The sequence below is a fragment of the Anser anser genome (genome assembly GCF_964211835.1).
Source record: "Anser anser genome assembly, chromosome: 9".
NCBI classification, from domain to species: Eukaryota; Metazoa; Chordata; class Aves; order Anseriformes; family Anatidae; genus Anser; species Anser anser.
In genome coordinates this window covers 3,357,486-3,384,358 of record NC_139729.1, presented here as the reverse complement: position 1 = coordinate 3,384,358, position 26,873 = coordinate 3,357,486, and the positions used below count along the sequence as shown (strand labels likewise).

The window sequence follows — 26,873 nt, the reverse complement described above, 5'->3', positions numbered from 1 at the left end:
TTAGCTCACAATTTCTGCAGTAAAACATTGCAATTGTTCTACACATTGCATTCTGATCCTCACTGAGATTTCAAGTTAGGTAACTGAGAATCTGCAGATACTCACTGGTGGTCAGGACAAGGGATTTGCTCATTCTCACCTCAGTCATTGACTCTAGAAACCTCAGATAAATTTCTGCTGGAGAAGTTATTAAAAGAGATTCCTACGTCTGGGTTACAGGTATGCAGCTTCTAACCATGACTGAAGTTTGATGCAGTGATCTCTCTTCCTACCTGTTTTAAATGTGTCTATAGTGTTGTATATAGAGAAATCTAAGGCTTTTGCAGTTTGGTTATAAAAGAATGCCTTGGCTAAGGTAACTTTATTCTATATAATGTTTTTATAATTTCCTATTCTTGTTCGTTGCTAAATTTAAACATCATCAGAATATTATAGCAAGATTTTAGCAATATGTGAATTGAAGCAGGTATGTTTGCCTTTCAGGTTCATGAGGCGTCGTCTGCACAGGTGAGACCCTGTGTAAACCAGCAAGGACTTTCCTTCTGTTCCTTGCACTTTCATTTCCAGGGGAAATAAAGCCAGGCCCACACAGGCTGCAAGAGAAAGTGGCCTCCAACATTGTCTCTCCTTGATTCCTGATCTGGATAATCACAACCCTGTGACACACTAAAGTATACAGGCAGCCTGGAAAAAAAAAAAAAAAAAAAAAAAAGTGGTTATCTGAATTTGGATTTTGAGCTTACATTTGCTTTCCAATAAGGACTCCTTGAGAGGCTCTAACTAGCCAGTACGTTTATATAGTGGTATGCAACTCTTTTTGTTTTTCTTTATAAATTTGGCTTTATTTTGGGGACTTGGTTTATATCAACTCCCCCCCCCCGCCCAAAAAAAAAAAAAAAAAGAAAAGTTTTCAATGTATTACTCTGTTATCCCAAAAAAAAAAAAAAAAAAAAGATGCTATGCTGTTTCTCTATTTGGGTGCAATGATACTTAATATGCTTCTCAGAGAGCTGCATGGCTTGAAGTCAGAGAAACCAGAGCTTTTCTTCTGACCTTTCTCATGTCCTTTGTATAATTGTTATTTTTAAATCTTTTTGATTTTTTTGAAGTCCAAGAGTGGGAAAGTGACTTTTAGTTCTATAACCATTTCTTAAGACAGATAAAAGGGTGCAGAATTTCTGGTATCAGGTTGCCAGTATCTTGAAGAATCACAAGAAGTGATTTAAAAGTTGACACAGTTTGAGTCTTTTATTTAAATTCAGATCTGCTGTAAGTAGATTTTGAGTGCCCTGAAATCAGTGAAGTGGAATGCTTTTATGAAAAGTTTCATTGATTACTTTATTATTATCTAAAGAGATGACTTTATTTGAAGTATTTCTCACCTCCAGCACCAGCATAGAGGTGCCCCTGTCCCAAAATGGGGCACCAGCAAGACAGCTGGCAGCTACAGCAACCCTTATATCCTGCTCTGGGCTGCCTTTTTTTCCAGGCTACCTTATACGTACTTCACAGCTTGCAGGCAGAAAATAGCCTGTAGGTTGTAAGATGGCAACAGTCCTTAGATTTAGCCTTCTTTTTATAAAAGAAAACATAATGCCGAACTCATTTAAAAAGGCAGGCACGTGGCTTTGCTTCTTCTGTTTCGTTTTATAAAACTTGTAGAGTAACAATGCCCTGAGCATTCTGAAGAGCCTGGGGCATCTGGACTGGAAGATTTCTTTGAGGTTTGATTTTTCTTGCTGTTTGCCTTGGTCTGATCTTACCCATGACTGATCTGGATTACAGAATCAGATAAACATCTGATGAAAAGGAGCGGGATACCATCCTCCTCCCCACCCCACCCCACCCCTCAAAAAAAACCCATATATATATATATATATTTGAGGCAATAGGTAAAGAGAACATTAAAAAAAAAAAGTGATACTTTACATGCATGTTTCTGGGCATGTCATGCAGGACCCTCACTGTTTTTTACATTGGCTAGTGGGGCTGCAGGGACATGATACAATAAACACTATTGAAAATACAGTTCTGTGTACTGATGCACAACAAGAAAGAGGTATAAGAAGAAAGTATGAGAAAAAACGTAAAAGAGTTGCACACACTTGCAAATCAGCAGTGTGACAGTTAACCAGAATAAAAGCCGCTCACCTTAATTATGTCTTGAAAATATGCAGTAATTAGGCATGATAGTCTTGAGATGCACTTCTTTCACAACATCAGGCATATGATGAGCATTTAACTCACAGAGATTTTTTTTCATTAAAAATGATTACTCAAGCATGGTTTTAATATTTTTTTTGAGGAAAAATGTATACAGGAGTTAAATCCCTTAGCCTTTATACATCTCAGAGGTTCTTTTCTTTGTCAGTTTTGGATAAGCTAAAAGGCTAGGGAAGGAGTTTGAAATTGTGTTTTTAACACAGTATAGAATTTTTCCAAGTATTAATATTTATTAAAGGAAGTTTAATACCTAACTAATACCAAATCTATTTAATGGTGTAATACTGTGGCTTTATATAGAATCATAGAATAGAATCATAGAATCATAGAATATCCTGAGTTGGAAGGGACCCTTAAGGATCATCAAGTCCAACTCTTGATACCGCACAGGTCTACCCAAAAGTTCAGACCATGTGACTAAGTGCACAGTCCAATCGCTTCTTAAATTCAGACAGGCTCGGTGCAGTGACCACTTCCCTGGGGAGCCTGTTCCAGTGTGCAACCACCCTCTCTGTGAAGAACCCCCTCCTGATGTCGAGCCTAAATTTCCCCTGCCTCAGCTTAACCCCGTTCCCGTGGGTCCTGTCACTGGTGTTAATGGAGAAAAGGTCTCCTGCCTCTCGACACCCCCTCACGAGGAAGTTGTAGACTGTGATGAGGTCTCCCCTCAGCCTCCTCTTCTCCAGGCTGAACAGGCCCAGTGACCTCAGCCGTTCCTCGTACGTCTTCCCCTCCAGGCCTTTCACCATCTTCGTAGTCCTCCTCTGTACACTCTCCAACAGTTTCATGTCCTTTTTATACTGTGGTGCCCAGAACTGCACACAGTACTCGAGGTGAGGCCGCACCAGCGCAGAGTAGAGCGGGACAATCACCTCCCTTGACCTACTAGCGATGCCGTGCTTGATGCACCCCAGGACACGGTTGGCCCTCCTGGCCGCCAGGGCACACTGCTGGCTCATATTCAACTTGCTGTCAACCACGACCCCCATATACTCTTCTCTGGAATAAGCTAAGGCTTCCTACCAAAAAAATGCAGGAACTAATTTCCTTATCAAATTGTGGGGCAAAGACAGGCGATATTTAATTTTTCTTTCTAACCACTATCTTAAAGATTATTGTGAAAACACAGCATCTTCATGCTGCTGAATGATATGGGGCATGTCTCTATCTTGAGAATAGATACAGCTGATTAAAATCTTGTTTCTCTCTTCTCTGTTCCTCCCTCCCTCTTTCTCACAGTACACCCACGTTGTTGTATACATTGTCCAGTACTGATATTTTACTGTTTTTAAGGGCTAGCCACATCAGCAGCTGTTACTAGACTCTTCAATGGCAGAACATGAAGGAGAGGAACTGCAAAAACCCTCCCAGGTCTAATTGACTTGGATGCTTCCCACAACTTCAGAATAGCAAAACCTCTGGTCTGCTCGTCAAGAGGAAAACAAGATGACTTGTTAAAATACAGGCACCAATTTCTCTGCTTCTGGTGTTCACTAAAGCTCAGACACTGGGATTTCATTGCTGGGCAAATCCAGGAACATTGGTAATTTTGTGGCTCAAGTAAGTACAAAATGTCATTAAACCATTTATACTGGTTTACTGGTTGGTTAGTACATACAAAATTGCTGTGAGTAGGTGGAGCTGTTAGCTATATAACAGGATGACAGATTCCTTTTTCAACCCTGTTACAGTACAGTAGAGACCAACACCCGAAGTGCTTCATGTTAAGTCTTCTGAGCAGTGTGGACAACACAGATCTTGGATGAGCAAGTAGAAATAGTTTGGTAAGTTGTTTATCACTGATAGTAAGGAACAGACTATATCCACTATATCCACTATATTGAACATGCAATTTATAGATGTATCATGGGTTTTAGTAGTATTTTGACTAATTTTCAGTGTGCGTTTTTGTTTGCTGTGCATGGTGAGAATATATAATGAGCAGGCATGGATCACTTTTTTATATACTTTTCGTCTTTCCTACTCTGATATATGCACTACTTTGCCTAGAATATTTCTTCACAATATCCTACATAGTGTTTCCTTTTTTCTTTAGCAGGATATACAGGGAGAAAGCCTATAGTGAAGAAAAGACACTAAATATTGACATGCCATTGAATCAAAATAATTCAGTATCTATACAACATCAGTATTGTAATCATAATAAGACATACAGAAATATTAAAATTTTAATTAATCCAGTTGTATCATTATTATCCTTCAAACCCAAATGGACCAGGTAAGGAGTAATATTAAAACTGCTAAAACACACATTAGTAGTTTTTAAGACATTTATAATTTAATGCAAGAAAATAAAGAAGATCAAGACTAGTCTTATGTTGTACTAACTCAAAAGTTGGACTAAGTCGAGGATTATAACATGAAGTTGCCCAAATTAGGTTCACCCTAAATAAAAGCATGTCTAACCAGAGAAGAGATGTGAAAAAGAGATCACTTTGCACTACTGATATGCTCAGTTATTACAAAGTCCCTGGGAGGCACCTGTACCTATTCTAGGGATGCTCTGACTTACAACAGGAAATAAAGGAATATAGAAAATGACTCAACTGGGGTTTTGCCTCAGCAGTCTATTCCTGTGCTGGGTGTAGTTCGAGCACAATAGAGACAGAGGCTCAGAATGTATCAGAGTGTTATCAGTCAGAACACAGAGCCTATAGAATATTCATAAAAACTCCGCAATTTGAATTGGCCTTTCAAGTAATAAAAGAATACATCAAAGTAATACAATAAATGAGGAGTTCCCTCTACTGCATGTGATATAAAACAGAAGAATTTCTATTAAATATTTGATTATTGTAAAGTAAATTAGGCTTTTTCTAATGTGACAATTATGGGATTTCATACAGTATGAAACTAACAAGAAAGATACTGTGTTATTGTTAATGCCTCAATTTCTTAACTTCTAAACTAATGAGCATGTTTGATCTTCCCTGATTTCTTCATGCTTCATTGTTTCCATCATTGTCAATAGCCCACCTTTTCACTTTTCTTGTGAAATAATCTGCATAATGCAAACTGACTGTTTATGGAGCACAGTGAGTATTCCACTAGCAAGGAAGAAAGGACATCATTTGATAAAAGCAGACATATCATTGAGACAGCTACAAAATTAGATAATTTTAGCAGAGAGCAGATTTTTTTTTGCTGCCAGCCAGGATTTAAACAAAAGAATAATCCCACATTTGGCAGATAATTATGCTTCTCCAAGGGAAAACATAACACTGAGTGAAAAGAGTTAAGGTCTCATTTTTCTCAGATAATTTTGTTCTTTGAACATTTGCAACTGTTTGTTTCACAAAAAAAAAAAAAACAACTGTAGCAATTATTGTTCCAGAGATATAAGCAATGTTCATGTCATCATTATATGAGTTAATTTTTTTGTTGTTGTTTCTGTTTCTAGACTCCTGTATCAGTAATTTTTTGCTTTTGGTCCCCAGAGCTGCAGATACCAATGTAGGAGGAGACACCTGTCATCCTCTATATTGCTGGTATACAAATTTGGATAGATTTATTTAGGCATTGATTTGAATATTGATATCTAAGGTTCCAATCCTTTTCTTAATTATAATAGTATTGAGTGTCTATCTGAAGTCTACATATGCAGAGTTTTTGCAGGTTTTGTTATTAGCCATATTTCCACAAGAAACAAGAGGATATGATTTTAATGATCTTTAATTACAAATTTGTATATATTTAGCACAGCCTGGCCAAATTTGAATCACTGTTGCAAATAAAATCTATGTTTTAAAAAGCATGTTCTTACTCTCAAATAGGTATCACTGATATGACAGAGTCTGGAAAAGAGAAGATCCCACACATGAATATACAAGACCTGATTCTTTCTGCATTTGTGCCCAACACAGTCTCCATTAACATCAGAGACCACAGACTGACATCTGTGTGAATGACATGATAACCAAGACAGTAAAAATGTTTGGGACTTCCCATCTCTAAATAGGCTGATTTTTCAAACTGGAAGCAAATTTGAAGTACAGCAGCCTTCTGCAATGCCTTGACCTGCCCATTCAATGTGTCCAAGCATTACATGTGTGAGTATGTGCAATTTTTCTGTTTTGCTACACTTTAAAGTGCCCTCCTATCACAGAGGACAGTTTTCAAACTGAGAGCCCAGCTGCTGCTTGGCTCCCCTGAACTTTCTTTGTCTGAAAGTGGGAAAATAAAGCAAAGTTTGTCTTAGGAAAATAGGATAGGAAAATAGTAGGATGTTTTGTTTGCAGTGGGATTGGGACATGGAGAGTACTGAGGAGACTATGATTGATAACTCATTGCTGTGCAAAATATTTTATATACTTTCCGCATACAGAACATATCAATTTGAATTTTATGCGTGTTTTGTCTGCTTGTAAATTGAGATAAAGGGGGGATTATTAATAATAACAATAATAACAGTAATGCACATTAAAATGCAGAGGTAATAGGTAATAGAGGTTGGGACAAATGTTTGCTGGATCAGAGGAAAAGATTGTTCAGACTTTACTGGGCACAGAATGGGCTCCAAGTCTCTCTCTCTAAATTAAATGGCAGTCTTGAAATACATAAAACACAAAGGTATAATGAATATAGGAGGAATTTTCCATTGAATACTTACAGCCCACAGTGCTGGAGTTACAGAGGCAGTGGCTGGAAAGACCATTTTAGCAGAAACTGATATGTTACTGTATTACTATCAGTGGAGCAATTATGATGTGTTATGTGCTAAGTTAAAGATTTCAGGATGTACCTTGCTAGCCTGGTTTCGAGAGAGACAGAATTTGAGTCCAATCCCAGTGTAGTGATTAAGGCTATTTAGGAAAGTCCAGAAAAATCTGTAAACATTCTCATTTTAAAGCAAACTGAATATTTACAATTTTTCAGAAATATTAACTATAAAATAAATATGGGAGTCTCACTGCAGTACCTCAGCCCAGGCAAATCAATATATGTTAAGAATACATGCAAACATCAAGTATTAGATTAGATTTAGGTAATATTATTCTAAATATATTAAAATATCTTATATCTCTGTAAGCTTTTGTGTTTTTGTTTTTTTGTTTTGTTTTTGTTTTTTTTTGTTTTTTTTGTTGTTTTTTTTTTTTTTCCTGGCAGCGTCTACAAGTTGCATTTACTTCTCTGCTCTGTTACTGAAGCACAGATGAACTGCTTTATGTAACTTCCCATGTTCACAATTTTTCTTTTTTTTTTTTCCTTTTCTCTCACTTTTTATATTTTACTTGGCTAAAGTAACTGTTACTTTACTGCAAGTTATGCATAAACCTTAGATTAGTGATAGCTAAATACAGAAGGCCAAATTCCTGGCTGCAATGAAAATAGGAATACTTGTGCAACTTGACTGACTGCCTGAGAGTTATCTTGGCTTTCACGGCCAAAGTGCTACATGGAGAGAAGCTGGCTAAATTTTGATGTTCCTTTCTGAAGCCAGCCTAACTGAAAGGTCGACAACAATAAAAAAAAAAAAACAACAAGAGCCGGTTTTCAAAGAGGGAGTAGGAGAGAGCAGCAAGAAGCTGCCTGATCCCTGGAGGAAGGAGATTTTGCTCATTTTCTTCCCTGCTCGTACAGTCCTGGGGATATCTTGACCAATATCAGAGCTCTAATGCAATATGTAAAAGAGATTGTATTTCATTACATATTTTAAATTGTACTTTTCCGTACACTGTATTAGCATACAATACAGTGCATTTTGTAGGAATGCAATTTTATCTGATTTTAATACTTTAATGTTAGCTTCCATTATTTGCATAGTAGGTAAACAAGGAAATTCACATGAAATCTGGATTTAATTCGATAGGACATGCTATCACTGACTGACATGAGTAGAATACATTAAATACGGGCATTATATAATATTCTGTCCTGAGATGACACACAGCAAGTTACATTTAATGTGGACCACCAAAACCCAGCCACTTGAGTTTTGTTTAAAACACATGAAATTAAATTTTGTAGACAGTAGATGTGGCATTGATAACATTTTCTATTTTTTTTTTTTGTGGCTAGAATTTTTCACCAGATTCATCCAGTATTTGTTATTTCTTTCAAAAATGCTCTTCGGACTTTCATTAAGCAACCAAAAGAAAATCTTGTACATTCTCCAGTAACTGAGTCTTAGTGCTCTTACTATCTGTCGATGTTTTCCTTACCCCAAATGTGTTGTTGTTATGCCATGTACAAGAGCACCAGGTGTAAAAGTCAAAAAGAGAAGGGGGTTGTGGGAGGAAAGAGCCAGGAAATGTCTCCATCCTGATATTTTGAAACCCTACCACAGAATGAAATTACTTTTTTCATGTTTTATTTCCCATGGCATGTGGTCCTACATGTCTCCGTGGTTCACCGATGTCCCTGATAGTTCTCTGAGGCATTAGTTATGCCTCATTAGGTATTACTAATCCCATCTGAGTTCCTTGCTGGTGTCTGGAGCCCAGTTGGCAGGCATGGCATTGTGTAGCTGTTCTCCTGTTCAGGAGGGCTTTTCACTCCAGCACTGCTTTCAAAGCCCACTGGTGATGGCCAAATAACAAATGTTGTGTAAGCCTTACTCTTTGCTCTGTTTTACTCTGTTTTATAGCTCCAGGTCACCAACAAAACTGAAGGCAGTAATCACTTGGGGTTTCTCTGCTGTTCTCCTGCTGCTTTTCCTCTCTGAAGTACTTTTCTAGCCCTTTCATTGCTATGCTATCTGACCACCTCATTGTCTTTAATCTCTCAGTAGCTTCGAAGCTGTATCTGGGGTGGCAGCTGCAGCAGACCCTGCTGGCATAACCTCAGGCACCACCATGGCACAGTCAAAGTGGGTTGATACCAACACTGACAGCCCGGATCTCAGCATGAGCTCATTCAGCCACCTTCTTGGGTAAGTTTTGCATCCTGTTTTGTGTCCGTAGTGCTGTCCTGGGACTGCAGAGGTACCTAGTGCTGATCTGCAGTGGTACCTGGCCCTTCAGCTGCTCCTCTATTAACTTTATACAGGATCATATGTACTGAAATGTTAAGGTGAACACAGGGCAACCATAAGTCCTGCAACCACAATGTATTGGCTGTGGCAGAGCTAGAGGGCATTTGGAAAACCAATACAAGTGTTCTAATATCTGTAAATCCTCCAGGACAAGAAAAAGAATGGAGACTAGTGCTTTGGTAACCCCACATACTTTCCTCTATGGTATCTTTTTTTCTTCTTGGTTGGTAGTTCCTATTAGACAAAAAACTTTCTACACCACAAACAAACTGTGTTCACTATACACAATCCATGCAGAAAATTGCTAGCTGACATTAATGTTTCTTATTTTATATGAGAATAGTCAAAAGAAAACCAGAGCCATTAAATTCCTCTCTGTCTCAACAGGTCTGTTTTCCAGTAGCTCCTTTCACTTCCACATGGGTTTTTGATTTTCCCTCACAGCAGGCTCCTTCTAATATTCAGGAAACCTTTATTCACAGCTACAGACATTCTTGGTTTGTTATTTATGCTATCTACAATAATACCCCTTGCATTGTAAAGCACCATACAGAGTATGTCTGGATTTTATATTAAAGCTTACGCTGATAAAACACATGGGATATTATTTGTATTTACTTATACAGCTGCAGTATCTAGCACAACATCACAAGTTCTATAAAGTATTATCCCATAAAGATCCTTTTGAAAGTGAATGTCATATCTCATTTTACTTTGACATGTAAATACATTTCAGCCTACTTATCTAGGCCTTTCCAGCACATCTATCACTACAGAAGTGTGCTGGTGCCAGTGAATCAAAAGCTATAGAAGCAGTTAACAAGCACTGCACTAATTAATGGCTCAAGCAGAAAGTTTTAAGAGTGATTTTACCAGCCACTTCACTCATAAGAGATTGAGAAGGAAATGCCTTTTTAAAGTTTTTGATATAATGTCACACTAAATGAACCATGAAGAAACAATATAGAAAATACATAGCTTGGAATTTATGAGAACATTTTACAACTATTAAAGACCACATTTAAAGGTCTGGATATTAAATGGAGACAAGGGACCTTTGAAACCAGCTTTACCAGCAAGGTCATCTTTAAAAATGAGAAGGAAGAAAGCCAGTTCCCAGTCCTCACACTGAAGAACATAACAAAGTCTGGAATTGCTAGACAAGAGAGGAAACAAATGAAGCTAACATGCTAAGAAATCATTATCCAAATCATATTTATTCAGATCCAAGAGAAGTGTTGACTGCCAGTCAGCAGCAAAATGAGAAATGGCATTGCGGCTGGCTTTTAAGCAAAGGTCTTTTGGACCAGTCATGCTCTACTGCTACATAAAACTGTTGCTGTTCACAGCTCAACTGGCGTCATGTTCCTGCATCTCAGAAGATGCAAATCTTGGCTCATCAGAAATGGGAATTCACAAAACATTATTTCTTTCTGCTGAAGTATGGAAAGAAACTCTTCGTACATATTGAAACTATTTTACTTTCTTTCAAGCAGTTTCTGTCATATGCTATCTAGTAAAGTATAAAAAGCATTGCCGAAGTAAAAATAAAAAAAAAAAAAGTAGAAAAAAAAATCTGAAACATTTTTACAATGTTTTCTTTTAGGAACATCATTTTTCCCATCTTTTCATCAATAAATTCAATTTCTGTGAAATGGACATTACCCTTAAAAAAGTAAATTTTCTTTGCTAAGGCAATGTGTTGACTTAGATTTGGATTCTCTGGCAACATTTCTCCCAAAACCATTTTTTTTTTTTTCAGATCGCCCTACTGTCATTCAAAATGATAGTAGAATCATTATCTTTGTAAAAAAATAAAGGTTCTCTTTGCTTTAAAAGAGGCAGTTATTGTTCCCTACCCCCTCCAAAAAGACAGAACACACATTGGTTGAAAGGGAGTACAAAGCCAACTACTAATAGTTTTTTGGCAGGGGATATCAGGCCAAGTTCTATTAGTATCTGAAAAACGGAAAGCAAAAGTCTGTTGGTTGAAACAAAATTTATTAGTTGTATCCTTGATTAGTTTTGTTTGTTTGTTTGTTTTCCCCGGTAACTCTAGCCCCTCCCAGCCATGCAGATCGTCATACCTACTATGTGGCCATAATCTAAACAGTGTCAAATGCACACTTGTCCTTGTCTGCCCTACAAATATTAGGCTGTGGTTGCATTATTGGAGGAGCAGCATGTCACAACTGCACATTTGCAGGTGATGGGAGAAGTAGTGGGAGAACACACCCTTTGCATTAAATGATCTAATAATCCACATCTGCAATACTCATCATATATAGGCAGGCTCCCACTACATGAGTCTTAATTTTAACTATTGCATGGATAGAAAGTGATTTTGTTTATCATAAGTGAGGAGCTGAGGAAAGTCACGCAGCTCAGCGTGGGAAGTGATTTCCAAATCTGAGATTCAAAAGGCACAGCCTGGCTCTGCTGCAGGCTGCTGTCGGCAGGTCTGTGTGGGCTGGGGGCATCTCCTCGCCTCTGCTCTGTGCACTGCTTGGAGGAGGGGACAAGGCAGGGCTGGGGCTCATGCTGAGAGGTGCAGACTTTCCTGTGTGTGACTGAGTAATGAACACCCCAGTGCATCTGTTGCCTTCAGTGAGTCAACAGAGAAAAAGCTTGCCAGCTGTTCTTATTTCTTTCTTTGCACAGCACTGGGAGGGGTTGCAGGGGTGGACAGTGTTCTGGCTGCTAAGATCATTCTCTGCTTGAAGTTTGGGAATTGCTTAAACACATATACCCTTTACCTTTGAAAAAGACATCATTACTGAAGTTTTTACAAAGTAATATTAGCCTATTTCATATGCATTGAAGAGTGCTACTTTTCTTCATGCAAAGCTAAAGTGAATGTATCTAGAACAGAGCTCAAAGTTAATTAGCAATGATGTTTTGCCACCTTTTTCTTAGTCAGACACTTTCAATCATTGTAAATAAGTAGCACCTAGCATTATTTATTTATTTTTATATAATATTTTACTTATCAGTTCTTAAAGAAAAGAAAATAGGCCTAGAATCTTGTAAAATTTTAGCCTAGAGCAGACTTCACCAAAGTTAAAGAGCCTTGAAAAATAAGATTTAGCTTGGGAAGGCTGCTAAAACCCTTTTAGTTATTTAAAAAAAAAAAAAAGTATTTTGACTGAGTTGTACCTTTTTGGCACCAAGAGCATGGGAATAGCTGCAGAGGCAGGGAGAGGACTTGCCTGCTGGGGAAATATTGGTCTGAATAGACCTCTGAAAATCATCTAGTCCAACCCCCCTGCCAAGCAGGATCACCCAGAGCACATTGCACAGGATGGCATCCAGGGGGGTTTTGAATATCTCCAGAGAAGGAGACTCTGTTACCCTCACAGGAAAGGAGTGCCCTCTCGTTTTCAGATGGAATTTCCTCTGCTTCAGTTTGTGCCCATTGCCCCAGCTGCTACCCTGCTTCCTTCTCCCCTGCCCAGTGTGCTGGGGCAGGAGAGATGGTGGCAATGAGCTCCTTCATTCATCAATACCTGGATTGAGCTCAGAAACTCCCACACCATCAGTAAGGAAAGATTTTTTCCCTCCCCTAAGTCCCTCTAGCAAAAGACAGTAAATGTGGGATGTGCATCTTTTTGTTATTTTTAAGTATGAAAAATGGGAAAAAGGCAAATTCTGCTTTAGTTTTGCAAAAAATGTTCCTGCTATGGAAAGGGATATTCTCTGTTGACCCTATTGCAAACCAGAATAGTACATATTTCATCTTGAAGACAGAATAAACCTGTTCATCAGTAGTGCAAAGTGGTAAAGTGCCAGAAACTAGAGCTGGCTGAAGATAATTATTTCACTGGTAATTTTGGCAGAGTATCTTGTCAGATAAATGAGAACACACTCAGATCAGCCTGATCTCCAGGAAAACAATTGAGAAGTTTAATTTTCTTTTGTGGTTGTTCATATATATGTATATATAGGCTTACTTACACATGCGTATGTATCAATGTATATATATCACACATAAGTATGTATAGTATAGTATGTATAGTACAGTAAGTAGACCAGAGTGTGTATTTTCCTACATATGCAATATAGATAAAAGGAGTTCTGGGAGAAAGGTATAACTCTCAGTTGTAACAATAAGTTGTATCAATAAGCTCTTGCATTTTGAAAATGTCATTGTACTGGGAGTAGGGGGAACATTCATTCCATGCTTGCTGTGCACCATGTAACATTGCATACCTGATGAACACGATTGAAAATGATCATAAAACACCCTTGTAAATGTTCTATGTCTTATTTGGGTTTGTCTTTTTTTTTTTTTTTCATCCTAACCTTGAACCATTGTAATCTGGACTGAGAAAAATTACAAAATGCAATGGTGAATTTAGGAGACTGGCTTTTGTTAACATGTTAATGCTGTGTCTACACATTTACTTATTTAGCAAACATTTTTATTTCATGAACAAACTGTATCACTTCCTATTTTAAATTAAGGTTATCACAGAAATCAAAACAAATTAAAAGACCCATTTGCTTTTCTGCGCAGGGTAAACTAGTACAGTTCTGTAATAAAGTTTTAATCAATTTTGTGTTCTACTTGCAATTCTTTTTTATATCCCTGTCCCACCCCCACCCCTACCCCCCCTTTTTTTTTTTTCAAGACAGATGTCTGGGGAAAAACAGAAAAAAACAAACTGTCACTACATTCACCAGGCTGGACCCTCATCCAAAATGTCATTTTTTTCTCACGCTGCTTGGTAGGATCATATAAGAAATGACATAGAAAGGTCACAGAACCATCACTTCTATATTAAAATGAAATAGCCTCTCATTTGCCAGGCTTCTTCACAGTTTTCAGAACTTAATATGAGTAAACCAGTGGCATAAAAATGGCATTTATAAATTCAGTCTATTTTGTCGTAGCTAGAAAAAAGAAATGGAACTTGGCACCTTCTGGGTGTTTTCTTGATAGCAGATATTTAGAAAAATATCCATCTACAAGAAGAATTATTTATCAAACTAAACACGCTATCTATATGTAAACACCCCTACCTGTTGCAGAGATTACTTTTACATTTCCATTTTTCTCCAGTCTTGTTGTCATATTGTAGCACTTGAAGTGGTGATAAAAATGATTGGATCCTGCTGACAGCAGAATAGATGAAAATTCACAGATTAAAGTGAAAATAATTGCTGAACTTGCTCTTGTTGCTTGTACATATCTTCTTGGCAACACAATGTTCATATTAAATAGACAAGTGTAATAGATAAATGTCTCTCCAGCCTTACTATCTCTGTCCAAAAAAAGAATGCCTTACAAAATTACTGGCTACGAACATTAGCACTCCATCCTAGTGGGCGAACATTGTTATGAGATTAGTCACTAAACTTCCCTCATTACTTTTTTGAAATGATACTAGCTGCTGCCTGTCAGCACCTAAATATCTATGACCATCTGGTCCATGTGAGTAGATACTTAAAGGGGCATGACAATGGGTAATGTGGGAATGGATACGGTTCCTTAATATGTGGAAAAGGAGAACTCTGGACTAAGAAAGTTTCCTGACCTGAAGTACTTCTGAGAAACCTATCCAAAAGCAAAGGCCAAGGGCTGAACAGTCATTGGATCCAGCTCCTTGTAAGCAAGCCCACTAGTGACTTCAAACTCCATCCGAAACTGAAGCAGAACAGCTGCTTCCCTTCTCCTGGCTTGCCATACCACACCTACACTATCTTCACATTCATAATCCACACTCATACTCCTAGTGAAAATGTAACATACTTATCTCCTGTAGAGCCCCTCTGCATTGTCTTAAACCTCCCATTTTCCTTTCCGTTTCATTTGGATATCCAAGATTTTTATTTATTTTTATTTTATTTTTATTTTATTTTTATTTTATTTTTATTTTATTTTTATTTTATTTTTATTTTATTTTTATTTTATTTTTATTTATTTTTTATTTCCTTTGTGTAGTCTGACAACTTCAACTTCCTTCTTTCCCTTTCTCTCTAGATTTCCTTTTCCTTGCCTAAATCTCCTCCCTGGAGCTTTGGCTCCAGATAAGTTCTTTTTGACTCCACCTTTCATTCAGCATCCCAAGAATTGGATGCCATCAGTGCGTGTCCTGCAATATATGACTCATCCTGCAGCAGAACTTCTTATTTCTGTTTTACTCCTCTGAAGGTTTTTGTTTGTTTGTTTTGGTTTGGTTTGTTTTTTTATCATCTTTTCTTACTAACAGACATGGCAGATGTTCCTCTCTCCTTATTAAACCTAGTTGTATGACATGACAGCTAAGAAGCTCATTGTCTCTGCTGCTGAAAGGTAATATTTTTATATTAGTAAGGCCCCTTTGTAATATTTCGCCAGTGCAGCTGTAGGATGTGAGTTCTGGGTCATTTTTGTCTCAAACCTTAGAAAACCATTTTGTGTTTAAGATGTAAAGTGTTTTCCTGATCAAGGGAGATGCAGTGACAGATTCTGCTGGATCAAGTCTCTAGTGTATTCTTTCTGTTACTGTTCAGGTAAGGCAGATGAGCGAGAGATGGGCGCTTCTCTTCTTGTCGATAATTCCAGAATTTCTTGAGAGAAAAATCCATGTTCTTAAATGGAAAAGACTGGATTTTCAGTACTATACTTTCCTTAATATTTATGCTTATGAGTGCAGACTATTATTTTCTCAATGAGTAGGAAGAGAAATGGAAATAACACTTTGTTGTTCCTCGGTCTGTAAAAGTGATATTTTTTCCTGTTACTTCTATTCATTGGCTATTGAATAGGAAAAGTAACTCCCAGAATTTGGCAACTTACACCCATTAAAATTTGCAGCAAAACTTCCATTCAACTTAGCAGAGATTGCATGAGAGGGTCTTCCTGCCTTTTAGCAGGATTCAGTTCCTATTCCACTCACTAAAGGAAGCAATGGCGTCAGTGAAGTGCAAGCTCAAGTATACAGTAGATATGAGATATCTAAGGCCAGTTAAGAACATATCAACATAAAGATCATTAAAAACAGTTATGGACCTGACAATGGACTAGTCTGCCAAGAGACAAATTTTCCAGGACCATCTCCAGCCACTCTAAATTTACTCTGGGGTGCAGTAACTGAATTACTCTCTCTTTTTTATAACCTCTAGGTCAAAACCATTTTGGTTCTTGAGAGTTGAAAGACACAAAAAATGTGACAAATGTGTGTCGTGGAAACGCCACAAAGTTACACTACCAGTGAATCTGATGTCCATACCATAAAAATTAGTAAAAACTATAAGAAAAACAGAAACTGATAAACCAGAGCTTTCTCTGACTCAAGCAGTTTCTGATTTCAGAAATTGTCCTAGGTCTGTCCTAGGCATATCCTTTCATCATGGATAGAGACGGCATATTAGGAGGTTTGTTCTTGACCAATATAAGCATTTTTAATGCTTTTACCAAAATGATTCAGAGAATTAAGCACTGTATATCAGACATCACAACTACATTTTATTTGTTGTTGATGCAGTTTCTTCAGTGTTTTGTTTATTTTGTGATTTGTTGTTTTTTTGTTTGTTTGTTTTTTTCTAAAGACTTCCGTAAGTAATATACATAAGCCTAATTACATCAGGCTTGTTTTCCTTTCTTATGGGTTTATATATCCATTTTGCACCCATTTTATTCCTTTAATCTTAAACTGCGATGTTGCTTTTGTTCCATCTTATATCCTTTATATTTATCTCTCTTTAAATGTTCCTATTATGTATGTTCCTCCAAATCATGGCTTTGTCTAGGAAGGCTAAGGAAGTTTAAAATCAACTGTTCTGAACTTGACTGGACATAATTTGACTGGCAGGTTGCATTACATATTATGTTGTTCTCTACATATGCTTTCGATTTTACATCAGAAGTTTCCCTGAAGCAGCACTTACATTATGATGCTTTTCCTAAGACAGGTTAATTGCTATTCTTTTTAATTATTCTCTACTCAGCTTCAAAAGAGCTGTCAAAATATATCTTTATGTTAATATATTTCAGATAAAATTGGAATGAGGACTGGACTATTGAAATTGAAAGTAAAAAAAAAAAAAAAAAAAAACTAGATAAATTAGTTTTTCTCATCAGCTATCTTGGAAGAAATTTGTACAGCATAATGTATTGCATACATCTTTTGGAGTAAAGCATGTATGGTATGGAACAGCTTATTGAGAGTGACAAATAATTTAAAAAGTTTGATAAGAGAAAGATGCCAGCATATGAAGACTCGTAGAAATCCTAAAGTCTTTATTAGATTCAATTCATACAGCAAATTGGGCTACTTCAAGTAATGTCCTCCTTTTGATGTTCCTACCTCAAGCTCAAAATAAAACAAATCAAAAAATTTTGATAGAATTAGGTCCATGCCTTGAAAACTTCTTCATCACTTTATTGTAGGTTGTCGAAGATCATTATCTGTATTATAAATGAGGGTCTGCTTTGGCTGTTGCCAAGTTATTCACTGTCTTCCCTTGGCCTTTGAGATATATTTTTCTCTTTTGTCTTTTGCTGTTCTGATTGAGCCACATCTTTTCTGTTACTCACTATTTCTCTCTGCCTGTGACCAAGTTAGCTTTACTTTTCCAAAGCCCACATGCCTCGGGAGTCTTTGAGCACAAAGTGTCTTCAGAGATAGGCATAGACAGATGCTGGATGAAGCTTCATTACCACTTTAGGCTGATCTAGATCATAGAATCATAGTCATAGAATGGTTTTCTACTAGAAAACATGGAATTACCTACACAGAAATTTCTACATAGAATTTCTACTACTTTTAGTGAGGTTGTCTCTCCAGTGTGACTCAAGTTCCTCTTTAGCTGCAATGCTCGTTTCTTCTGTTATAACAAGTCCTTCTGTCACCATCCCTTTGGATGACTGCAGTTTTTTTAAGCATCAGGGAGTTTCATAGACTTTAAGGACAGAGGAGAGATTTTCAAATCTTGTATACTCCAGGCCTTTAGAGTTCATGCACAAACCCTATTGCTATTGCCAAAGTGGCTGAGTTTATAATCTTAGACATGTTTTAAGAGGTACACGCAGCACCCTTTGCCTGCAGCAGAAGTTGCAAGCAATATCAGACTCAATCTTACATCTGTCACTGTGTCCTTTGGATCTGCCACAGTGCAGGAAAGCCAGGGAACTGTCATGTGGTTGCTATATCATTAATCACATCCATGCAGACCTGCATACCCATCTCCAGTTGTTGGAAAAGGCAGAAAACAGAAAAAAAAAAAAAGAGAAAATCAGGCTGCTGATCTTTCAATGGCCTCAAAACTTGAACCAGCCTCTCTGCCGGGTTTTAGACAAGTCCAATAACAAGGAACACAAAGCTGAATTACAGAGGCCAGTAAACTGATCAGAGGTTAATCTCTAAGGTCATGTCTAAAGTGTGGTTAAAGATATTTTAGTGACTTTTTCTTACAAAGTATGCAATGCAAATACTAGCATATATCCCAGTTACAACAATCTTAAAACCTAACTAATCTTCTGAGCATCAGTTCCGTTGTAAATTTGTAAAATTATGCACAAGCCCAAGGCTGTATTATTTCACATCATAATGAGAGAACATCATAACTATGGAAAGGAATAATTATCTGTTGAGTTCCTTGGGAAAAAAAAGACCCAAAGAAAACTTCTACTTCTGAATTATTCACTTTGCTAGCATATGCACAACTTCAGACCCACAGACATTAGCTGTCTTACAGATGCTAGTTAAAATATGTGGGATCTGGCCAGCAAATAAAATATATGAAGGCATACTCACTTTCCATACAGATATATTCCCTTCTTCAGCTCAGATAAGCAAGTTACATATCTCATTCATAGAAAAAATATGCAATTGGTCAGTTTATTTAGCATTTACAGTGTATTTACAGGTATGGAGAAAGAAGTGAATGCCTTTGACAAATGTAAACCATGTAGCATTATAATCTGATAACTTTTAGCTAGCCAACTTGGAGGGTATGTTTCCCAAAAATGCCTGTACTACCATTCATTGCTCAAAATAAACATCTACTCTTGAACTGTCACTTTTTATTGGGATGTGAAATAAAAGTTTATAGCCATCTTGCTTTAATTTATTTATTCTTAGATGAAAATGTATAGGCTGGAGCAGAGCACCCAATATATGCCTCATCTACATATGGTTTTTGTGCAAGAAAATTATTTCATAAGAGTAAATGCTTTAGAAATTTCCCTGGAAGTAAGCCAGTGAAGTATTGCAAGAGCATTTCTCAGCTGTATGCTTGTGCCAAATTCAGTGAAGTCTTTTTCAAATTAGACATAATACGCATTTGTTTTACTACTAGTTTGAATATCTGAGAATCAAATTCAAGGATATTCCTTTGAATCCCTTTCCTTCGAGCATAATCAAAACCATCCATCTCGTAAGTTCAATAAGGCTCAACATTGCCAATAAAACCGCAGCCCTGTGTTGTATGTCCCACTTATAATTTCTGGATAGCCATGAACATCTTTTGCTGGGTGAGGTAAATGCATGAGACTGCCATGTCTGCATAATGTCTTGGCCTCCCTTTCTAGTACATGGTATCCAGTGCCTTAATCCATAGGGCAATATGATGATTTTGCACAAATATTCGTTGTCAGTACCAAAAAGACTAATATGTCTGAAACTAGTTGCAAGTATCTAACAGAAAGCATAGTTCTGGCTTAAGTTGATCTTTTGGTAAGACACAGTAACATCAAACATCTGTTTTATATCTCATATTTGTTTAAAGGTATAACTTATATTTTTCAAACTTATACAGAAAAACAAAAACAGAGAGGCCAGCATCTCCCACAAGGCTGCATTTTGTAAACAGTATTCCACTGAAAATTTAAAAATTTTTTTTTTTTTTTGCTTACATGATTTCTGTTCTAACATGCCTGTTAAATGTAGTTTAATACATGCAAGTCTTCCTAGGATTTTGTTTTCAGAGGGCTGTAGGAGATATTTTAGTTCTTGTGCGTCTCAGTACTCACTGTTACCGGACTGGTAAGGTTTTGTGTAAGAACCCAAACCCACCCAGACAGAAAGCATTTTAGACTTCAGTAAGGGCAGTGAGTCCTTACAGATGTTCTTGTCTTGGCCTGCACCACTCTATATCATGATTATACATTATCAAACATAGGTAAGTGAGATATTGCCCACCCCAGACTGTCTATTCACAGGTTTAATTAAATGTTTAATTAATAGGTTTAATAGGTTTAATTAAACGTTACTCTTCAGCTTTGTCTTTCTCTGAATCTCAAGCAGCATTGGAGAACTTTTTTTTAAAAAAAATACATGTATGGGCCAAGGTTTAGCCCTGAGATAGAAGGTTGGTTGCAGAGTGAACTTGTTTCATTTCTCTGCTTTCTACCTTCTTTCCTTAGCAAAGCAGGGCTTGTTCTGGAATAGAAAAGGTACTACTTTTGTGCAATTTTTTGTCAACATTTTGTGGTCGATCAAAGCCTGTTATTTGGGGGCCCTTTCCATGGAATTTAGCCATTCCAATGACACTTTGTAATTTGCTTTGTTCAGGAGAGCTTTACAGTCATGCAAGTAGCATGAATACAGAAGACCAAAATAAATACTTTTCCAAACAGTGAGATGTTTATATAGAAGAAGGCTTGCCGAGAAGTGAAGTAATTATGGGAAGAATCTATATATCCTATATAGTTCCATTGGCCATGTACAGCTTTAGTGACAAGTGCTTCATATTCAGAATAACTATTCCAAAAACAAACACACACACACACACACAAAAAAAAATTTGTCCTGCAATTTTCTGGACCTTAAAAATGTCAAAGCTAAAATAAAATCTGAAGTTGAAAACTCTCTGAGACTTTGGAAAAATACATTGTTTCAGTGCTTTTTTTTTCATTTTTTAATCTGTTGCTAAAAAAATTTCACTCCACACCGATTGTTCATTTGTATGATGGTAGTGTCCAAGTAGCCAGGCAGAATAAGGTACAGACATTGTATGTAAGCTCTGTAAGTGCCATTCAGTTCAACTGATTGCTTATGTATAACTTTGTACTCTTAGGGAATATCAAGAATTAAATCTTTGCACAGGCACCTGTTATTTTGGTTCTGTTCCATCTCTAAGAGCAATAATGTGATCAACAGAGAGTAGCATACAGTCAAAGGACTCATTGCAATATTGGCAATAGTTTGGAGTTTGTTTGTTTTTTGTCTTGTTTTGTTTTTCCTTCACCTCCCTTAATAAGACCCTTTCAATAAGAAATACCATCTTTACATCCACTTCTGGATGTGGGAGCCTCACATTCCTGATTTTTCTGTTATGTATTTCCTGTGACATATTTACCATTTGCAGACACCAGCGTTCCAGGCCAGGGATGCCATCAAGTGTGTGTAAGACCTGCATCTCAGAGGACACCAGGGTTGTAATTGAGTTATGGATTGCTGCTTCCCCAGGACTGAAGTCTGCAATATATATGGCATTTCTAGTCCTTGCCAGCTAAAGCAGAGCATCTTATTTTTACAATAGTTTAATCAATAGGGATTGAAGCGTGCAATGAAATATCAATGCCTGTAGTAACATGGTTTTCCATCCATCCCCAGCATGTTTTTATGGCTACTGTAGATCACTTTTACTTGTGTTCCCAAAGTAGGTATCTTCAAACCACTCAATATTCAGACTTAGAGTGGAAACTGGAAACCCACCCATAGTGATGACAGCTGAATGAATATGCAGTACGATGCAAAAAGCTCCACATGTTAACTGGAAAGGAAAGACATAAATTCTTCCTATACATGCCAGGGCATTTTCAAGCAGGCTTTACCATTATAGCAGAATAAATGCAGTTATTCTTTCTCATAGTTGAAGAAGTATGTTGAAGGCCAGGCCAGGTTGGATGGGGCTTTGGGCAACCAGGTCTAGCGGAAGATGTACCTGCCCATGGCAAGAGGGTTGGAATGAGATGATCTTTAAGGCCCCTTCCAGCCCAAACTGTTCTATGCTATATCAAAGGAAAGATGACCAGAGTACTATTGTGGTATTTTCTACAGAAGTCATGTCTTGACCAAGGTTACAGAAGGCAGGAAAAGACAGCAACAGTCAGAGGTTGAACTGCCACTGAAAATATGGGGACAGTAATTCATCAGGCAATACCTAAGAGGAAATGTTAGTCAATGTATGTCACTACTGCCACCCACTGTGTGGCTATATATGTAAATGTATATATGTATTTTTCTAAACCTGACGTTGTCCTGTGGCTTTTTTTCAACTGTAAGATTTCTCTGTGCTAATAGTGCCAACTAAGCTTTTAGGTTTTCACCCTTTTCTGATTGCACAGGGAGGCAGGAATAGCAGTGCAGCTTTCCTGCACTGCAAAAGCACATCAACTTTAACAGTGTGAAATTGTGCAGAACTCAAAGTCTTCAGCTTCTCTTCTTTGCTGGAGAATTGCGCTGCTGGTAGCAGAGAATGTTCACAAAAAAATTGCAAAATTTTATGACCAGATATTGTGCTTATTTTTCCTGTCAACAATGTGAAAATAGAAATCAAAATCCTTTCTGTAATAAGGATGTTTTTCTTTTTTTTTTTTGATTAATTTTTGAAGGGCTTTTTTTTTTTTTTTAAGGGAAAAAGAAAATGTCGGGAACATTTTTATGAAGTGTTTTCAAGATTTTTTTTTCTTTTCTGTATGAACACTTCTTCCTGTTTGTCCTCCCAGGAAGCTATGTTTCAAACAGTTCTGCTCACTCCTTTTCATTCACTTTTGGTTTAGGAAAAAAAATATTATTGAGATCATCAAGAAAAACCAAAAAAGTTTAGTAAATGGAAAGATACCAGAATTTTCACAGTGTTTTTCACAAAATATCAAACATAAGGATTGTTTGATTAAAAAATCTTCTGATTCATTGTAACAATGGACATCCCTCTGAAACTTTAGCTTTGAAAGTTATTTTTCTAGACTGTCAATAATCTTGAGCAAACATGTCTACATTTTCATTGTATTTGTAGTTTTGGACTTTATGACCTAAATTTAAAATTAAGAGTTTGGGGGCTGGGGTGTTTCTTTGCTTTTTATTGTTGTTCATGTAAATAGAGGAGGAAATTCTTTTTTCAGAAAATGCCTAGAAAAGTGAGAACAGCAGATACTGCCCTGTGGTGGCCTATTCCAAGTTCTGGTGCACAATACCTTAAATAGCCTTACGTAGCTTTTCCCCCTCTGCATAAAGGGAGAAGGGAGGAGGATTTCCATCACAACAGAGAGCCTATGGGGGCAGCGTCATGGTAGCACATACAAGATAGCTTCTGTTATGGTGTCATGGCCTGATATTATAGTTTTACATGAAATAATTTATTATACCTAGTCTGCTATATGATAATTTTACAGTTGGAAAATTCAGAAACGAGAGAGATAAATTTAATTCTATGATTTTCCACACATAAAAGTTAATGACCATGGAAGGTCAAACTGTTGTTTTTTTCAAGACTGGGTACATCCAACACTAAATGCATACTGCCCCCATTTATATCACCTGCAGGAAAGCACTGGCTGAGTCCAGCATTTTCCTGAGGAGGTCGGTGGACTTTATAAGAGTGTCTGAATGCTGCTCAGAAAATAATGACGGTAAGCCAAGAAGAGGTGGAAATACCTGACTGTGAGAAGTGATCTATGAGAAAAAAATCTGCTCTACAGCTGGAGTGAGTTCTATGGTTGGTACGGGAAAAAAAAATCATGGATGGGTCCGAAACCATTGAGGGAAGAATGTAGTTCACTTTAGAATGGACTTTTGGTTGTAATCCTAAATCTGTTGAAGTCTATAGAAGGATTTGTATTGGCTTCAAAGGATATTGAGCTGTGGCGTGGTTCCTGAGCTGCCTTTGGGTTACAGGATCACAGGAATATATGACAAGATTTCAACCATCTGCTGAAATCATTGCTTGAATAGAACAGTCAAGGGTGCACTTTAAACCATTTTCCACTTAATATAGAATCATTTCATACAGAGTGGGATCTTTTCTTTTAAATAAGGTGTCAAAAATGGCTTTTGATGTGTATCAAAGAAATATCTGCCTAGAAATACGTCACATTTCAAATTGGCACAAAGTCACCATTGTGTTAGCTTCAACTTACAAAGTTTCACCATTTTTCTCCAGAATATATACTCATCTAATCTCATTTATGCGTTAAAAATCATCATATGCACTGCATTTAAATTATTTTAACACTCTTTTTTGCACTTTGAAAGTGTAAAGTACATCTAGCCTAGTTCTGAAAATATATTGTATGGATTTCTTTGACTGAAAATGATTGTTTCTTCTGGGAAAGCAAAATGCATTGTGATGTACCTTTATGTGTGTTCTGCTGTAAAGCTCGCTTAGATTTATGATTTTAATATTAACTGCTCCTGGACAGAGCTTGTATGGAGCCTGTGCTCTTCCCTTAAAATAAAGGAGACTGTATGCAAGGGTCAAACATCTGTATCCAAATGCTAAATTGCATGCAGAACTAGACGCTAGAATTCTAGATATACCATGTTAATAAAATATTAATATAATCTTAACATTAACCATTTTTTCCTCACTTTTGACTTCTGTATATCAGATTCCTTAAGAGGCTAACTACAAATTAAGTTGTATGACATGGTTTCAAAATATTTATATCTGAAAGGCAAACCAGTCAGTAAGTTTTCACTGAATATCAAACTTGAAAGTTCCTCTGATAAGTTTCTGTTTCAATGCAATAACAAATGATGCCATAATTATTAAGTACCAATACAATCACGGTAGCCATAAACTAGCTTTTGTCCTCCCTGCACTTAGGCACAAGGCCTGGTCCAACCCAGGCCTGCATGGACTCCCTTCTTGTTATAAAGGCATACTTCTCTCACCAAACATTTCATGCATCATGGTTTGTATGTTTTCAAAGGGAGGGCTACACTAGCCAGAAGCAGATTCCACTACTCCAGCAAATGTTGCAGGGTTTTAAAGGAAGTGCTATTTGCTGCATTACCAGAAAAATGGACAGCACATATAGCAACTCTGAAAAGTGAAGCAGTTTGAAACAAGGATTTGTATTAATCTGCTAAATAATTGCTCCAGGAATTTTCTGCTAAGCATAATTGACTATTGAATCTCTATTTCCTATCTTTTGTTTTCTTTTTCATGCTGACTTCTATTTTCTGGTTCTCCAGATATGATGCTCCACTTCCATGATTTTCTGTATCTTTAAAATTCTTTCTCCTTTTGTTTGTTAAGAAACAACATCAAAGAAGCTATTATCTTTCTTTTAATTACTGAAGTTTTAACCTCTCTGAAATGTCTTTTAATACCTCAAACCAATAAAATGTTATAGCTAGTAGTAGTTCACCATTGCATTACAAAGACAAAGTCCACCTCAGTTGTTACTCCTCCTTAGGTATCTCTGTAGCTTCTCTCCGTAGAGCCAGACATGTCCACCAAGCAGTTTTGTCAGGAGAAGAGAAACGCTCACTAGGCAGACATTACAGCAATTGGGAGAAGATGAGCATATTTATTTCTTTATTTAATTAACTAACACGTGAATCCCAATAGTTGCTTAGTCTTTGCAGAATTATAGCTTCCATTAACTGTTTAAGCTTTTTTAATTCTGAAATGTGCTGGGCCTGAGTCCAATTAGTCTGGAAATATTATTATTTTCAAGCTTCATTTAAGATCAGTGGCTTAAAGAATCCATGGGCTGCAAGCTTCACTGGTGGCAGGGCAGCAGAGAAGTCCATATTGACTAGTCTACAGAACCAGGCTCCAAGCAGAAGAAATATGCAGGTGGGGGGACTTAAAGATTTCTATGAATTTTAGTTTGTTTGTTTCAATCCTTTGCTCTGGGCACTGCAGAAATATGACAACAAATAATTCTTGGTTTGGAGGAGGATTTTTAAAATACCCATCATTAATGTTACCAGATACTTGTGATGGGAAGTGTTGAATTCAACAGGAAAACCTGAGCTAGTTTAGTAGCAGAAAGGCTATAGAGTGTCTGCCACTGGTGCAACCCCATGATTCCACCCCCAAAATGGCCAACATTAGGTAAACCATCCTCCACTTGCTCAAGCAGCCACCCTGGAGAAGCAACCTATAGCTAACTGGTTTCACAGGATGCTGTAGCAGAAGGTAAATGAGTTACATATGTGAAAGAAGGGCACTTACTGAAAGCACTGAGTAATCTGTGAAGTTTCCTGAATCATGAAAAATTGAGTATCACTTAATGTTGCAATAGCACTAGCTTGCTAATGGTATTAACAAAGCCATCAGATATATTTTTGCAAATCATGTGTTTCTTTAATGGGTCATATTTAATTGGCTTTGTGTCTCAACTAGGCTATTTTTCAGGCAGAACAGCTCATAGATCACAAAGTAATGTGTTTGGGTAACAGAATATTCCTGATGTTCTTGTGTAACAGCCCTCCCAATCTCTGAAAATGCAGCTCCTATGGGACTCAAATTGCACATCTCATATATCAACTTTATGAAACGTAATAAGCCAGGGCTGTTTCAGACTGATGCAGAGTGAAGAAACTGAGCCAGAGCTTCCATGTAATTTCATAGGAAAGTATACGAGGTACAAAGCAGAGCAGACATATGTGGTTTCTGATCCTGTTGGAGTGATTTATTTCCCTGAGAGCTAATGAAGGAGAGATAATTAAGACCAATTAGATAGAAAATCAAGATCCCTGACCCTCTTATT

At 37.1% G+C, this 26,873-nt stretch overlaps 1 protein-coding gene across 6 annotated transcripts in view; it reads right to left on the bottom strand.

Annotated features, from left to right (window-relative positions):
- Positions 1-26,873, bottom strand: part of LOC310904280 (uncharacterized protein) — a gene marked incomplete at its 3' end in the record, with an annotated part of 67,839 nt that overhangs the window by 20,172 nt on the left and 20,794 nt on the right. For 2 of the 6 annotated variants that reach the window (XM_083848763.1, XM_083848764.1), the window contains exon 2: positions 14,240-18,387. The exons of the other annotated variants lie outside the window; for them this stretch is intronic. In XM_083848763.1, the coding sequence (XP_083704889.1) occupies positions 14,240-14,432 (193 nt within the window). In that variant the 5' untranslated portion in view covers positions 14,433-18,387. The remainder of the gene's footprint in view (positions 1-14,239; positions 18,388-26,873) is intronic. 6 annotated transcript variants of the gene reach the window in all.